The 17,972-nt window shown below is 31.8% G+C and overlaps 1 protein-coding gene across 1 annotated transcript; it reads left to right on the top strand.

Annotated features, from left to right (window-relative positions):
• The first annotated feature begins 11,044 nt into the window (after positions 1 to 11,044).
• Positions 11,045 to 14,220, top strand: LOC110643767 (serine/threonine-protein kinase AGC1-7-like). Its single transcript, XM_058130046.1, has 5 exons — positions 11,045 to 11,474; positions 11,710 to 11,807; positions 11,921 to 11,978; positions 12,063 to 12,630; positions 13,160 to 14,220. Exons 2-5 carry the CDS (start codon positions 11,766 to 11,768, stop codon positions 14,037 to 14,039), a joined length of 1,548 nt encoding a protein of 515 aa, XP_057986029.1. The 5' UTR covers positions 11,045 to 11,474; positions 11,710 to 11,765; the 3' UTR covers positions 14,040 to 14,220.
• The last annotated feature ends 3,752 nt before the right edge of the window (positions 14,221 to 17,972 follow it).

Raw genomic sequence — 17,972 nt, 5'->3', positions numbered from 1 at the left:
AATTAATCAATTAAATCACACTTTACTTGGTGATTAACTTATGTAGATGTGTGACTTACTAGGCTTATTACTTATTGGCAATGAGAAATGATATTATCTCTTAATATCATTCGAACTCTTTCTTACCGTAAATGATTTCTGTAAATCATTTCAGGCATCTCATAGACCATGGTTGACACATGGCATAGCATGCCATGGCCACCCAATCAGTAATAAGGAATACCTTAAATGAACCTTTAATCATATGCTACCATGCACTAGAATATCTCCGTTACAAAATCTCAATTCCAGCTGGAGTCATGGTTAATGTCAAACTCCATTCGCTATGAACATTATGTTCTCTTTTAATTCCAATTCTTGATTAATTAGATTTTCTTATCAGAAACTCTTTTCTGACTAAATCTATCTGTCCTGGCTAGGAACTTAAATCATCAAGAACAATTAAATGAACATAGGATTTTATCCCTTTTTACGTAAGGTAACAAATTCCATCTTGATCAACACCTATCTCTATATATAATTAGTAAGAGCCAACACATGCCCATATACTCATACACAGTATGAGTATGAAAGCAGTATCAAACTCAAATCACCTATATACAAGATAACTGTGTTATCTCAGGTCTAAAGATTATATGCACTGATATGATATATGACAATGCATTGACAAGAGTAAACTTAATGTGCTTGTCATAAGTATCACTAGTTTGGCCCACTTATCATGTATAAGTGCCTATCATGTTTGTTATGTGGCATGAGACTCACCACTCCAACTTATTTATATCTCATATTAATATTTTGAGAACAAACATGATTACAATATTTTTAGATAAGTCATATCTTTTGTGAAGTATTCTCAACTGTGAACCAATTTGTGATACTTTGTGCTAGAAATACTGTCACTCATATTTTAACAACTTAAGAATAAAATTTCTAGCAGAATATCAATAGACCTTTTCAATTACACATAAATGGATTATGTAAACATAAAAGTAAAATTGCCTTTTATTAATAAAATTATATACAAGATATATACAAAATGATATGCTTTAGGGCATACTACTAACAAATAATTATAATTTATATGAAACCAAATAACCATAAAAATAAAATTTCACTTAGTTAAGACATTATAAATAAAAATAGATAAATAACGCAATAAAATATAAAAATTTTTAAATTTAAAGCGAGTAGGGCAGAGGGTAATGTATTTTTTTTTTTTTAAGGTTTTCAAATTTTTATGTGCTTTGTTATTAAGAGAAACAATAAGTTCAAAAATAAAATGTCTTTTGAAGTAAAACTTTAAATTAATCATTAAATTTAAATTTTCGTTAATTTAATTTTAATTTTATTTGAAACAATTAAAATTTGCATAATTTTCTTAAAAAATGTAAGAAAATATAATAATGGGTACCTTTCATATATATATATATATATATATATATATATATATATATATATATATATATATATATAATTGTAGCATTCTTTTTCAATCATTTTGTAATAAGTTTTATAACAATAATAATTTGTAAAAATTAAATTGAGAAAGTGAGGATTAAAATATCAAAATACTAATTGTATCTCAAATTCAACATTTTAACTTATAAAAATGAGAAATGTATAATTTTCGCGGACTCTATATTTTTTACATAATAAATTTATATATTTAATTACTTAATTTTTTTTTTGTTTTAAAGTGTTAAATTTTATAAAAAAAATATATTGATAATATATTGTAATCAATATTTTTAATAAATTAATAATTTAAATTAAAATATTGATTGTTTTGTCAATTAAATATTTAATAAATTATAATCACTTTGAGATTCTGATTTTAGATTATTTTCATTTTATGATACATTGAAAATATTTTTTTATAAATAAAAATAAAAATTTAATTTACATGTTAGTTAACAAAGGAAATTAGAAAATTAAAATTATTTTTCATTTTAGTGAAAATTTATTAGTTAAATTAAGTAATTAATAAATTAAAATTAATAAATCTATACTATTTTATTTTTTTCCAAAAAATATATTATTATTTATAAATATCAATGAATCTTAATTTGGCTCTCCGAAAGTAAAGGCTAGCTCTCTACCATTGATGACGCTATATTAAAAAGAAAAATTTTCCCAAACTTAGGGGGACCACGGAAGTCGTTCACCACAATGGATCTCTTGAGATCATAATAATTACCAGTGATAAAGATTAAAGACTGACTCTAGACTGGATCTCACCTTCAATATGATAAACAATTTAGTTGAGATTATTGTCCTTAGAGGCTCACCTTGATTTTTTTTTTTTTTTTAACAATAAAACAGAAAATGTCATTCATTTGAAGATGAAATATACAACCTATCCACATCTAAAATGGACGTCAGTTTGATTGGGAGGATTAGAAATCCAACACACATTTACATTACCCATCCTAATATTCATAGCCCCCCAGTTGGCACAGGAATTTGCCTTGCGTGAGGAAGAAAGCATAGTGCAAGGAAACAAATTTAAAAATAATTTGGCTAAAACCTCTGTGAGAGGCAAGCTGAAATGTAGACTTTAGAGCAACGCCTTCAGCAACCAAAGAGGAAATGCAAGCGAAAGATGCTGCACACATCAATTACAACCACCCCCATAATTGCGACAGACCACTCCATACCCAGCTGAAGAAGAAAGAGTATCAAAAGATGCATCCACATTAACCTTAAACACACCGGCAGGAGGGGGGATACCATCTAGCAAGGGCCTGAAACAGTTGAGAATTATGCATTGGCAGAGAATGAGGTTGTTGAGATGTTAAACTGAGCGGCTTTCAACAACATTCTGGACCTTGCGAAAGGTCTGTATAAGGTCTAGAAGGATTGAATTAAAGATTGCCTTATTCCTAGCTTTCTATATGTGCCAGCAATGGAGTGCCGCCAACTGAGATTCATAGGAATCATGTGTATGAGAAGCTTCCATCAAAACCTGCCACCAATCACTAAAACCAGACTCCCTAGGAATGAACCCCAACATATACCCAAATTAGGTTGCCTTAGCATGGTTACAAAAGAAAATCAATGTTCTATAGATTCCACAGATTGACTACAAAGTAGACACAGATTGACTACAAATTAGCTCTTGTTGCAATGGAGTTTTGACATGCTCTCCAAATGAAAAAACGAACTTTTGGTGGTATAGAGAAACTCTAAATATACTTCCAAAATTTAGAATTAGATTACCTAGAGGGAGAGGGAGGGGAAGATAAAGACATTGAATACTGCAAATTCTTGAGTTTGTAGTAGACTGCTTTCATAGTAGGAATACCATTACGAGAGCAATGCCATATTCTTTCTGGCTCTCGGATACTAGCCCCAAGAGGGATTTTACTATCCCACTGATTCACACCTCCCTTGATAAGATCAGCAACATACATAATTGGGCTATTTGCCGGCCTTTGATTCAAAACTTCAAATTTTGGGAGTGTGGGAACCAATGCCTCATCCCAAACATTCATAAAAGTAGAGCAAGTGATGTTCCACCTCAAACTAGGACTAATTGCTGCCCTTCCTTTCAATAGACTATTCCAGTCCCATGAAGGGTGATAGCCATGACCAACATGTAAGAAATCCGAATAAGGGAAATATATTCCTTTTAGAACTCTAACCCACAATGCCTCTGCATTTCGCAAAATATGCCAGGCTTGCTTTGCCAAGAGGGCTTCATTAAATAAAGCCATATCTTTAAACCCCTTTCCCCCTGCACTTTTATTTCGAGATAGCCTATTCCAACTTACCCAATGTATATTGGTTTTATCCAAGGCCTGTTTCCACCAAAATCTAGCTGTCGTTTTGTATATCTTATTAACCAACCTTACCGGCAACTTAAAAATAGACATCACAAAAGATGGGATTGCTTGGATGATAGCTTTAATATGAGTTTCTTTGCCTGCCAATGAAAGAAACCTTGATTTCCAACTCTGCAACTTATCAAAAACTCTACCCTTAAGGAAAGATAAAGTTTGAATACAAGACCCACCCCAAAAAATAAGCAATCCTAAGTACTTTGAGAGAGGACCAGAGTTTGGAATTTGTAAAAATTGGGAAATTTCAACTTCAACCTGCTCAGGAGTATTATTATTAAAAGTAATATCATATTTTTGATGGTTAATTTTCTGACCAGATCAAACACTAACTCCTCCAAAATAACTTTGATTTGAGCTCTTCTTCAATGGATGTTGTACCATACAACAAAGTGTCATCAACAAACAAAAGATGAGTTAAGGTGTGGCAATGTGATGCATGCTAAATGCACAAATTAAAAATACTATACCTAAACTACTTGTGTATAGGGTAAGTAGAGGTCGATTCCATAGGGAATGAGTAAATGGAAATAAGAAAATAGATTTTAGTGACACAAATAAACAAAAGGAATTTAGAACAGATAAAATATACACATAATCTATCAAACTGAATAAGCAAAATAAAATAAATAGCGATTTTGATTTGTCATCGCTAAGTTATTGATGCTAAAACTAAGAATGCTATATATAAATCTAAGACTAATGACACTTATGAATGTAATACACAACCATATTGCAACAAATTCAGTAGAGAGGGTGTATCCACTATGTAACATGTATCAATCATTAACTAAAGATGCAAATTTATTAAATTAAATAAATTGATTATAGAAGTTAATAACTTCATTATCTTTCCTTAGAGATTAGATTAACTAGGAAGTGCTCTACAATTAATTTCTTACCATCACTTTCAATCTAAGACTAGAGCATCTTATAATTAAGTTTAATGATAGTATTAATCATTAAAAAGATATTTCAATTTAAGCTAACAAACTCATTCAACGTGGTTCATTCAACTTAGACACTCATCTTTATAATGAAATAAATCATTATGTGCTATTTGTAGTCAGATTATTCAAGTTATTATATACTTAAATTATTTTAACTTAGCAATATATTTCTATGCATAATTAACTAGTTGGTCACCCTAACTAATCATACATTCAACATTCATAAAATAAACAAAAAGACAAGTGATCTACAATAGATATCAAATCTAGATTTTATTAAACTCAAACCATAGTCTCATGATAACATGTTCTATGGCTTCAACTATCTCCCTACTAAATTACAAAACTACTCACACATAACTAAGAACATTAAATATAAACAAAGTAACAAAAGAAGAGAGAAAAGCTTGCTTCCCTTATCAATGAAATTCGAACAACTTGAATCTGATGTTAATGATGATGCCATATACACCAAAAGGATGTAGAAGTGCTCCAAAAACCAAAAGAAGAAGAAGAAATTACATCAGTAACTGGATCAAATAGTTGACACCTTTGAATGGAAAGAGGGAATTTAGCCACTATGAGTAGAAGGGAATTGATGAGCTCTAGATCTATATTTTGGACCCTTTTTATAGAGAAATATAAGTTAACTAAGACTCTAGATTTGATTAAGTTCTAGTTTCAATCTGACTTAATTCTCTCTCAAGAATCTTTGTTAAAGTAGAAAAACAAGTTAAAAATAACTCTCCTTACACAAATCTGCCACTTGCACGAACTAGGGAACCCACAAAAACTCTATTTTATTTATTTTGAGCCTTAAATAAAATAATTAAATCTACTAATTAAGGCCTTAACTCCTAGTCTCACATAACTCAACATAAAGAGTCTAAACACACTCAATATGTGACCCTTAATATAATTTAGCCTAATTGCACTCATTTTTCATATAACACCTTAAAATATGTCAATTAAGGTCCATCTAAGCTTATAAGGTCAGATTTAAACTCTAAATAATGAATCACATATAAGCTCCATTAAGGATGTCCAAAGAAGCTCAACATGAGTTGATGTCCAAATCTGTTCATTTTTCACTCTTAACCTCTAAATGTTGTGAATAAGATTCCTCCAAGCCTGTTTTGTCATTGGCTAAGTCCTCATCAAAATCACACCTTCATATGCCTTAAAATGCTTGATGTTTGCTTTTTGTACTTAATTCACCTCTTTATGCTTCATAAGCTTTTACATGCTTTTGTAAACATATAACAACATAAAAAAAAGCATTAAGCAAGCTAATTTGATAAGAAAAAAAAATTCAAAAGACTAAGTATTCAATAATAAAGATATGACATTTTAAGCAACTATCAAATTCCCCCATACTTAGCTTTTGGTTATCTTCTATCAAAACTAACTAAAACCTAAAATAATGACTCTAGCTAATCTTCCATAAATATAAAAAACATACACAATATAAGCATGAACAAAATCAAGCTCTCAAAGTATCATAAATATCATAAAAATATTTACTTAACAAACATTAGAATTTAACTTAATACAACAATCTCATAAAAAAGCCAAGCATGCCATAATGGAAGATCCTAATATGGTAAAATAATCACTCTCTCTCATGTATTTAGGCATTATGTTTTCTTTCAAATTCAATTTAATGAAAATGCACTACCATAAGCTTACTTATCCATCTAATCTCCAATATTTTGATCATATGCATAACATAAATTAGAAGGTCTTTTATTTGGCTATAATGGGACTAAGGACAAGGTATAGAACAAAGGATATATAAGTTAAAGAGCCAAAGAAACTAGCAAAGCATCCAAAACTTATAAATTCACAACATAAACTAAATACTAACTAGAATTCGTCATATTACAAACAAGCTCTTTTCTAGCTTCAACTTTCTTGTTCGCACCTTTTCAACAATAATAATTATAACAATTGATGTCCTCTCATTATAGGAATGAATGCAAATTTACCCCTTTTTTTCTTTGAAATTTTTGCTTTTTATTCAATACTTTTTACTTTACTTTTTAAGTCATAGGAACATCAACTGTATACTTTCAAACTCATATCCTCAATTCACACCACTCTTACAAACATTCCAACCAAAACCCATTCAAAAAGCTTCAAATGATCTACTAATCCTATGGTTAGGGTAGAAACACTTGCTTTACAGGCTAAGGCTTATAATGTGACTCAATTACAAAGAATAAGAATAATGTAGGCTCAAAATTGGCTCACTAAAGGGACAACTTTTTGTTGTCAAAGGGTTGGCTATTTTAGCTCAAGTGGTTACATCTAATTTGCCTTCATCACTTAAATGTATGCATATATCCATGTAATCTCAAAAAAATTTAAAGCAAGTTCTAGAGATACATAATCAAGAAATGAATATCCACACAACAAAAAATAGATTGATATTGATGTTTCAATCATAGGCTCCAAAACTCATAATAGGTATTGACCTTCCATATTAGAAAATTCAATCTTTCAATTAAATTAACATATTAAAAAAGCCTAAGTTGCAAGTTAACATATCCATTCTATTCATGCTCTCATTAAACTTGATCAATTCATACTCATAATGTGCATAATCTCATTAATCTATGGAAAGAACTTAAAAACACAAAAATCCATAATGTTCAAAAGAAAAAAAAAATACTGAGTAAAAGAACTAAACACATAAAACACATAGAAACCCTCCCCCACATTCAAATCTTACATTGTCCCCAATGTAAATTATCATGCAAAGAAGAGAAACAAAAAACAAGAGAATAAAAAGTATGGAGATAGAATCCAAATCTATTTGTCTCTCGGATTTCCTTCTAAGCAGCGTATTTGTTTAGAGTCTCATGCTCAATTTTAAGCCTTCATTTTTATCCAGCATCAATGAACTTCAAAATCTCCTCCCATTCTTTACTAATGGCAAGCGCTCTTTGTGAATTCATCTTGCTTTCTTTCTCCACATTGTAGCTAATGGCTACATTCAGTTTGTCTTCACCACCTAACTCAAAAGTTTACTAACTAATGGATTAATAATATCAACATGACGAATAAAAAATACATCATTAGGATATCTCATGGCATTAAAAATATTGAAATGCATAATTTCACCATCAAATTCTAAAGTGAGTGAATCATCATTCACATCAATCTTACTTCTCAAAGTACTCAAGAATGGTCTTCAATTCATGAGTAAAAGGAAATTGATGAGCTCCAAATCTATATTTGGGATCCTTTTTATAGAAAAATAGGTTAACTAAGACTCTAGATCTAATTTGGAAGTCCTAGTTGCAATCTAACTTGATTTTCTCTAAAAAATCCTACTTAAAGTAGGAAAACAAGTTAAAAAAATAACTCTCCTTATGTAGTCTGCCACTTGCATGATCTAAGGGACCCACACATCTTTATTTTATTTATTTTGGGGCTTAAATAAAATAATTAAACTCACAATTAAGGCCCTAACTCTTGGTCCCATGTAACTTAACATGCACAGTCTAAACACACTTAATATGTAACCCTTAATGTAATCTAGTCTAATTGCACTCATTTTTTATATAACACCTTAAAATATATCAATTAAGGTCTATCTAAACTCATAAGGTCATATTCAAACTCTAAATAATAGATCACATATAAGCTCTATTAAGGCTGTTGAAAGAAGCTTAACATGAGTTACTATCCAAATATGTTCATTTTTCACCCTTAGCCTTCAAATACCATGAAAATAAGATTTCTCTAAGCTCGTTTTGTCATTGGGTAAGTCCTCATCAAAATCGCACCTTTATATGCCTTAAAATGCTTGATGCATACTTTACTTCTTTTTATACTCAATTCATCTCTTTATATTTCATAAGCTCTTATATGCTTTAGTAAACACCTAATAACACAAAAATAAGCATTAAACAAGCTACGTAAATAAGAAACAAACTCAAAAGACTAAGTATTCAATGATTTCAAAAGACTAAGTATTCAATGATAAAGATATGACATTTTAAGCAACTATCACAATATCTTTTAATTTTGTAACCTGACAGTTGATTCCTGTCACAAGCCATGTCTAACATCTAAGAGAGAACATTTAAAATAATCATGCATAATAAGGAATATGGGGTCCTTTTGCCTAATCCCTATGGATGGAGAAAAAACCTAAGATTGGTCCCTATTCACCAATGAAACATATTGGACTGAAGATAAATAATAAGATATCCATGCTACTCATTGATCACAGGACCCCATCCTTCGCATAACCAACAATAGAAAGTCATAACCTACATTATTATAAGCTTTATAAAGATCCACCTTAATGGCCATAGCACCCATTCTCCCTCTCTTACTAAATTTAAGACCATGGAACACTTCATAGGCTGTCGTAATATTATCTTGAATACACCTCTGAGGTATAAAAGGTTGACTGAAGAGGGGATATTATTTTATGAAGCCATGCTTTTAAACGATTGGCTGAAGTCTTTTATATGATCTTTTAGGAAAAATTACAGAGGCTTTGCAAAAGACTGTGGGTTATCCTTTTTTCGGAATCAAAGAGATACTAGTAAAATTCATGTGGGAAGGAAAAACATTGGAACTAAAAAAATCCTTTACCATTTGAACTACATTAGTCTTAATGATTTCCCAATATTTATAGTAAAATAGCCCCTAAAAGCCATCTGGAGGCTCACCTTGATTAGATTTTGCATAAAGAATGCAGTGAATTAGTTCCAATAACAAGACATAGGAGGAGAGGCACAAAACTCCATAAAGTTTTAGGATTGTTCTATCTAAAGGCACTCTTCTTAGAACACTATCTATCTCTTGTTCTTGCTAATTTAACATAATTCTCTTAAGCACTAGAGACTCCCTATATATTTATAGTGTTTAGAAATGTTTTAAGATATCAAAAAAAACCCCTCATTAAGGTAGAGATTTATTTTCTCATCCATTCAAAATTTGATGAGATTCTTTGAGATTTATAAAAGCACCTATATTTTAGATTTTATCTTTCATAAAATTTAACAAAAATTATCACATTAGTGTATTCTCAAAATTATATACCTTATAGTAAGTATCAAAATGGAAAATAATTATATAGGTAATTTAATTTCCATTATGATACTAAGGGTCTATTCAGTTTAGTTGTTGAATGCAGGTGATAGCTAATAACCAGTAGTTGTTATTATTATTGCTAGATAATTGATAATTGATAACTGATAGTTGATTATAGTTAATTTATATTAAGTGTTTAGTAAAATTATATCTAACTGTTATTATTAATATGTAAAATGATTAATATGGGTATATCATATAATTTATCTTATTATTGAAATAAATATATAATTACTAATTTATTATATTATATAATTTATTTGTTATTGAAACAAATATATAATTATTAATTTATTACATTATATCATTTATGTTATTATTAAAATAGATAAACAAATAATAAATAGTCTAAATAAATAATAATTCAATAACCTAAGAACAAATAGAAAAACTTAAAAAATCATGATTCAAATAAATCATTTAATATTTTAGGTATTGTCATAAAAGTTTTGTAAAAAATTGAAATAAAAAAAATATAATTGTATGTTTAATTTTTTTTATTTAAGTTATTTTGTTGACTTTGGTAATTTGCACTGTTTTAAGGTACATGTCACGTACCATGTCTCATACAAAAATAATAAAAATTAAATATTAAAGTTAATTAATATTATATTAAAGTTAATTAATATTGAGACTAGCTTTGTCAAATAATAATAAAAAAATAAAACAGCAATTCATGACCAGTTAACAGCTTAGAGTGATTTAGGTTCTGTTTGTCATTATTGTTGAAATTGTTATTAAGAAAATTATTTTTTTAAATATATTAGTCAATATTAAAAAATAATTTAAAATTAAGTTTAATAAATTTTAATTTTAAAAATATCAAAATAATAAATTATTTTTTTATAATATTTAAAATAATATTTTTATTAAAAAAATAATTTTAACCCCTTAAATTTAATGTCAAACAAATACTTAAAAAGTAGCTAATAGATCAGCTATATTTTAAGACTTTATTAAATAGATTGCAAGGCTGGAATATTTGAGGATATGCAATGGGGCAGACCACTAACTGCATTGCCCTATTTTTCACAAACACAAGAGCATTAAACGGCCATCCACCCCTTGTTCCTAGCCTTGACCGTTTCCTCTCTCTCTCTCTCTCTCTCTAATAGTTACCAACTTTAGAAGAAGAAGAAAGAGAATAGCTAGATTAGAATAGTACTTTTGAATTTTAATGATATCTGAATTTTCTGTATTTATTTATTGATGGGAATTATGCTTCCACAAAACTCTCTCAATCTTAAAAAAAAAAAAAAAAAAAAAAAATTATACTCAAAATTGTCTACAGCAAATCCACTCCGACTGTGGACAGACGGGTGCATACATGGTGGTCCATTCATCTCCATCTCATTTTCATTTCCTTAATTTCTTTTTAGCTTAATTTCTAATATCCATCACCATCTTTTCTCTCTCTCCTTTCACCCCCTCAAAATAGCTCCTTTCTTTAATGTTTGATTTCAGGCCACCCCATTTCAATTTACAGGGTTTCTTTCTCTACTAGCTAGCTACAATATTTTTATTTTCTCTTTTGTTCAAGATTCCAATTCGTCCTGAATTCATCTGGGTAATGCAAACACTTTTATATATGAATCAATTTTATGCGTCGTTGAGCTTTATAATTGTATGTTTTTTGTGTTGCTTTGATGGAATATCCTAGGACAAATGATTGTTTTGTAAGATGTGCTCACCACATACAGATTTTATATTCTGCATATCTAATTTATGAATTGTTTTTTATGGGAAAGCTATAAATTAATGCTTGATGATCTAACTAATGTGATTAACTACTACTTCTTTAGGATTATCATTGGGACCTTTTTCCAAGGGGTTGTTCTCTGGTAGTGTTGCCCCATCAATGTCATCAATTATTCCTGCCATGAGGTCTGACTCTTCCATGGTATGTATTATTCCTTCAATTTCTGCAAAAAAATTGAGAAAGCTTGCATTTCTTTCTTCTCAGGAGATTATAAGAAATTAGTTTTTCTTTTTTCCCCTCTTTTTTTCTTGCAGAAGAGCCACAACATTCCACCAGAAGAAGCAGAAAGTGAATCGAAGAAGACTGCAGCAGGTACTAAATCTAATTTTACCTGTAACCCCAAGAAGATCACAGATCATATGGGAAAATATGGTGCTAATACTGGTTTTGATTCAGCAAATGGACCTGCAGGACATAGCAAAAATTCTGAAAATATGATGTCTAATCCTCCCCTTGATCCTAGAATGATGGATCCTCACCGTCAAACCGCACCAGCACTACCTAATGCCAAGACCATCCATGGCCATACCGCTAGTAATCGTAGTGACAGCTTAGAGAGCTCCAATGCACCATTTAAGCCCCACACTGGTGGTGATGTCCGATGGGATGCTATTAACATGGTGAATGCCAAAGGTGCAATTGGCCTCAGTAACTTTCGGCTCCTCAAGCGTCTTGGGTATGGAGATATAGGGAGTGTTTACCTTGTTGAACTTAGAGGAACTAACGCTCATTTTGCTATGAAAGTAATGGATAAGGCTTCGCTTGCAAGTAGAAACAAGCTACTAAGAGCACAAACGGAGAGGGAGATTCTTGGTCTTCTTGATCACCCATTTTTGCCTACCTTGTATTCTTATTTTGAGACTGATAAGTTCTATTGCTTGGTCATGGAGTTCTGCAGTGGAGGCAATCTTCATTCTCTCCGCCAGAGGCAACCCAACAAGTATTTTTCTGAGGAAGCAGCCCGGTATATATAACCCTCTTACTTTATAATTTTATATCATCATCTTTTGTAATTTTATTTCTACTAAATATTTTTTCTACGGGAATTTGTTGCACACTGTTATCCTCTTGGGGTTACAGATTAAATTAGATCAGATTGGATTTGTTGTGTGATCAACCATTTTATATTTCACCGATCAAATGGGAAAATATGGAATTAAATTAGATCGTTTACTAATATAATTTAATCTAATTTCCACCGGAACAAGCCTTATTGACTTGTGGGGGCATCACCATTCATAATTATGCAATGTCCTAACAATCCTATAGATTAGATGGGATTTTTTTTATTTAGGGCCAATTAATTATAGACTCAAATACTAGTGGATTCCATTATATTTCTTATGTTTTAAAGTCATAATATACCGATTTAAACAAAAATTTTGGTGAGGAACTTCCCAGTAAGATTATAGGCAAGTATGTACAATGTTTTTTCCTTTTTTCTTTTTTATATTAATAAAAAGTTTGATGTTCGTTTTGTTCCTATACAACAGGTTCTATGCTTCAGAAGTATTGCTGGCGCTGGAGTATCTGCACATGTTAGGCATTGTTTACAGGGACTTGAAGCCAGAAAATGTCCTAGTAAGAGATGAAGGTCATATAATGCTCTCTGATTTCGACCTCTCACTTCGCTGCTCTGTCAATCCAACCCTCGTCAAGTCCTCATCTACACATGCAAGCAACGGCGGAGGGAATGGTGGTGGAGGTATTTTGGACGATGACTATGCAGTGCATGGTTGCATGCAGCCCTCAACATTTTTCCCTCGCATTTTGCCAAGCAAAAAGAATCGTAAATCCAAATCAGACTTTGGCCTCTTCGTCGGAGGCTCACTCCCAGAACTAATGGCAGAACCCACAAATGTACGCTCCATGTCATTTGTAGGCACCCATGAATACTTAGCCCCAGAGATCATTCGTGGAGAGGGTCATGGCAGTGCGGTAGACTGGTGGACTTTTGGGATCTTCTTATACGAGCTGTTACATGGAACAACTCCATTTAAAGGCTCAGGAAATAGGGCTACCCTATTCAATGTTGTAGGGCAGCCATTGAGATTCCCAGATACACCACAAGTGAGCTCGGTCGCTCGGGATCTGATTAGAGGACTTCTGGTGAAGGAACCGCATAAACGCATTGCATGCAAAAGGGGAGCCACAGAGATAAAACAACATCCATTTTTTGAAGGAGTAAACTGGGCTCTGGTCAGAAGTGCCATGCCTCCGCACGTACCTGAACCGGTAGACTTCTCTCAATATGCTAGCAAAGAGCCACCACCAGCTGCTAATAACAAGAAGATGGAAGATACTGGAGTTGATAAAACCAGTGGTAGTCCTCATCAACATGACTCCTCCTATATAGAATTTGAATACTTTTAGGATTATTAAGAGTTTAAGACTCCTATCTTGAATTTTCATTTTTGAACGGAAATTTTAAGTTGTAAAAAAAAAAAAAAGCCCAAATAAGATACTGAGAGTAAATATGTCTAATTAAGAGGATTTTTGTTGATATTAAAATTTGATTAATTCTTTCTAGGTGAGGAGAAATAAATACTGTATATGGAAGGAAGAATTTATATGTAATTTCTTTTTTATATAATTTTTTTCTCTCTTCCACTTTTTTTAATTTGTTTCTGATCCAGCTCTATTCTCATTGTTTCACTCCACGTGATATGTGTGTGTGTGTATATATATATATATATATATATACACACACATTTGGCTAAAGGGATGTATTACATTTAACTAATAAATAATTGTCAAATTGTTCTGAACATTACACTTTATAATTAATAAATGATTGTAATTTACTACGCTTGGCAGAATTTAGGAAGAAATATGTCAGTCATGTATACTTAGATGCCAGAAGGAGAGAATTCCTGACACTGAGATAGAGGCAGTTTACAGTCTCCAAATATGAGCGGAAATTCGTGATACTTAGTGGATATGAATTGGAGATAATGCCTACAGAGGTTGATAAATGCAGGAGATTTGAGGACGGATTAAATGACAACATCAGACTGATAGTTACTTCTCATCGCTTTACAGACTTCTCTTTGTTGGTAGCATCAGCTCTGGATGTGGAGAGAGTCAGAGATGATGAGCAGTCCAGGAAAAACAGACAGCGTAAGAGTGGTCTTGGAGAGGGCCAGTTTAGTGCACTAACTATTGGTAATAAAAAGCCTAAGGGTTCACAGAGCCAAACACAATGCCAAAGGGACCATTCTGGAGTATCTATAGCCAGTTCCCTAAGTACAGTAATAACGGAATCAATTCTAGTGCCAGAATGTACCCACTATGGTAGGAGACATAGAGGGGAGTGTCGACTGTTGACTGGGGGATGTTTTAGATGTGGATCTATCTACGGATTATTTCTTACGAGGTTGTCCACAGAGGAGTGTTCCCACTGCTCTACCACCGACTGAGAGGTCTGCCTCGATAGTGCAGAGGGGTAGAAGACCCGTGAGACCTGAGACAGCTGGTACATCACAGAGGGCTTCTAAGACTAAAGAACAGCCCGAGGATGGAGTAGTACCTCGTGTGTACGCTATGGCTCGAGAGGAGCCAGATCCCGTAGATGTTATCAGAGGTACATTTTTTATTTATAATACCTTTAAATATGTATTGATAGACCCTAATTACATTCATCCCTATATATGCATTGTACCTCCTGTTGAAAGAGGATACCGATAGATAGGTTAGAAGATGACATACTTGTCACCAACCCTTTAGGCCATAAGGTGATGGTAGATTATCAACCGAAAAGGATCGTATTAAAGATAATGGATGGAAATAAGAAAGAGACTGTATATGAGATGAAAGAGGATGAGTGCAAAACTGATTGAGGATAAGTATAGGAAAAATCTGATCTATTGGGATATATCGTGGTAACTACACAATGTTCTCGATGTTTGTGCTATAAGCTGTAGATTACAGTACCGACTTGGTACTATTATATAGAGCTACGTATTTTTGATAGTAAATCAAGAGGAGGATAAGATTGTAAAGCTAGGACTAGTAAAATAGACTAAAGAGAAAATGAAGTATTATAACACGAAAAAGTGAAGAGACAAAGAGAGAGCGGTTCCTTGATTATTTACACTGGGTAAATTTCGAGGATGAAATTTTTATTTAGAAGGAAAGAATTGTAACACCCTCACCGTAGGTAGTCCGTACATCTTACTGTTCTGACGACTGATATTTGTTCGGACAGCTAAAACATCTGGAACTACACTTAAGCTAGGGTGAGGAGACATAAATTGATGAAACAAAGGCCAAGAAAATTAAGGAAAAATAAAAGAAATGAAATTGAACTAGGTTAAAGGAGTTGGAACCACGGTGATGGATGACCATACCGGGAAGTCACTGCATAGACAGTTGCCGACCCCAGACCCACGAGGAATCCTAGGAAATAATTTTCTAGACTTAATTAAAGGTTTACTGAGGTACAAATAACATTAAAAATGTCACACCTTATCCCTTGTAAGGCATGACATGTTCCCGTAGTATACCTAATGAATTATCGAACTACACCTACCGATAATCCATTAAATATACCACAAGGGATTATAAATGAAACATAGCATTTTTTTTTTATTTTCATTATGCGGAAAACTATATGGTGGTGGTGGTTAAAAGTTTAACAAAACCCATATTTATAACCTATTGAAATCATAATGCAGCCTAAGTAAAAGATTTGCTTCAATCCATTTCACAAACAAAATATTAATATATTTACATTCATTTCACAAACAAAATATTAATAGATTTACATTTCAAGTCCTACATTCATTAGGGGAAGTAAACTTAATATTACAAACTCAAAATGCATCTTTAATACAAACTGCTCAATGTCCGTACATCCATACATATAGGTACAAAATACATCAAAAGGATTACAAGCATATACCTAATGTAAATACCCATAACCAATACAAAAATTGCTCCAAGTCTCTCTCTCAGTAGCCTTCTCCTTTTCCTTACTTGCGACAACATAAATAAGCTATCGCTGTATATATTACTAAGTGGTGTACAACTAAAAATTTCAAAACTTAGAATAAAGCACAATTGTCAAAATATAACAAATCACATTTTTGCATAATCATAAAAACATCACCAAAATCTCTAGTCCATGGCAACCATTTATTGAAAGCACATTTCAAACAAGAAATCATGTTTCACAAATCATAGTTCACAATGTGTAAGTGTTGCTGATAATAACACATAGTTTAGACCATGACACAAAATTTCACGATCAATGCCGTGTTGTACACCACGACAAAGCAATCTCAACCTCACTAACCATTATTAATGAGGGAAGGGCTAGCTAGCTAATGAGTACTCATTTAGTCTAACCCCACTAACCGTTATTAATGGGGGACATAATTATAATCAAATATCAAACCCCAAGTAGTTGTTAGTACTGGAGAGATTCGAAAGGGACTGTCATGTTAATTGTGGTTTCAAAACTATTTTCAAAAGTTTCCCACTCAACAATCACATTTGCAAACCAATAAATATATTCAATTCATCATAAAATCCATTTAGAGGTGGCAACACCCAAATTTCTCAAATGCAAGAGAAAAACTATATTTCATTCCAAGTAAACTCGTTCAAAGCAACTCATTCAAATAAACTCATTCCAAACAATTTATAAGTTTAAAAACAAAGAAAATGGTTACTTGTGCACAAACCTTCAATAATTCTCCTTTCTCATTACTTACTTCTCCTCATCCATTCCAAATTCTTTTTCTATTGAAAACACACAAATAGAATGCCTCAATACTTATATCAATTTTTTCCAAGTACTCATTACATAAATGTCTAATGCCTCCCTAAGTTAGGTTTGAAATTTCAAAGTGTTTTGAAAATTTTGGACAGCTTGGTGCTCTACTCTTTGTACCCAAATTTTTACCTAGTTTCAATCATAATTTGGTGATGTGTTCCTCATGAAAACTGTTCATCTAGGTCTTAACTTTATTTTCTATTTTGAATTGCCTGATTAAGAGTTGTGTAGCTCAAGTTATGACCAAAACAGTGATTACTGTTCACGTAGGTTAATTCTGGCAAATTTGGTGACTTATTTTTGTCCAATAATTTGATTGAGTTAAGTTCATAATTTGGCCTTATATTTTTCATATGAAATATTCTACTATATTTTAGGTTTCCATCGGTTTAAGAATCATCTAAATCGGAGTTTTATAGAGAAAGTTATGGCCATGTAAAAATTATTGTTCACGTTACTATTCATGTTCTAGCAGATTTATCAACTCAACTTTGCTTGGCAATTTGGTAGGGTTAAGTTCATAATTA

Source organism: Hevea brasiliensis, chromosome 11, assembly GCF_030052815.1.
Source record: "Hevea brasiliensis isolate MT/VB/25A 57/8 chromosome 11, ASM3005281v1, whole genome shotgun sequence".
In the NCBI taxonomy this organism is placed as follows: Eukaryota; Viridiplantae; Streptophyta; class Magnoliopsida; order Malpighiales; family Euphorbiaceae; genus Hevea; species Hevea brasiliensis.
This window is presented reverse-complemented; position numbering and strand designations above follow the sequence as displayed.

Coding starts and splice junctions, on each gene's coding strand:
- LOC110643767 (XM_058130046.1), top strand. CDS start 11,766: ATGTCATCAATTATTCCTGCCATGAGGTCTGACTCTTCCATG. Junction 11,808..11,920: donor TGAGGTCTGACTCTTCCATG/GTATGTATTATT, acceptor TTTTTCTTGCAG/AAGAGCCACAACATTCCACC. Junction 11,979..12,062: donor ATCGAAGAAGACTGCAGCAG/GTACTAAATCTA, acceptor GTTTTGATTCAG/CAAATGGACCTGCAGGACAT.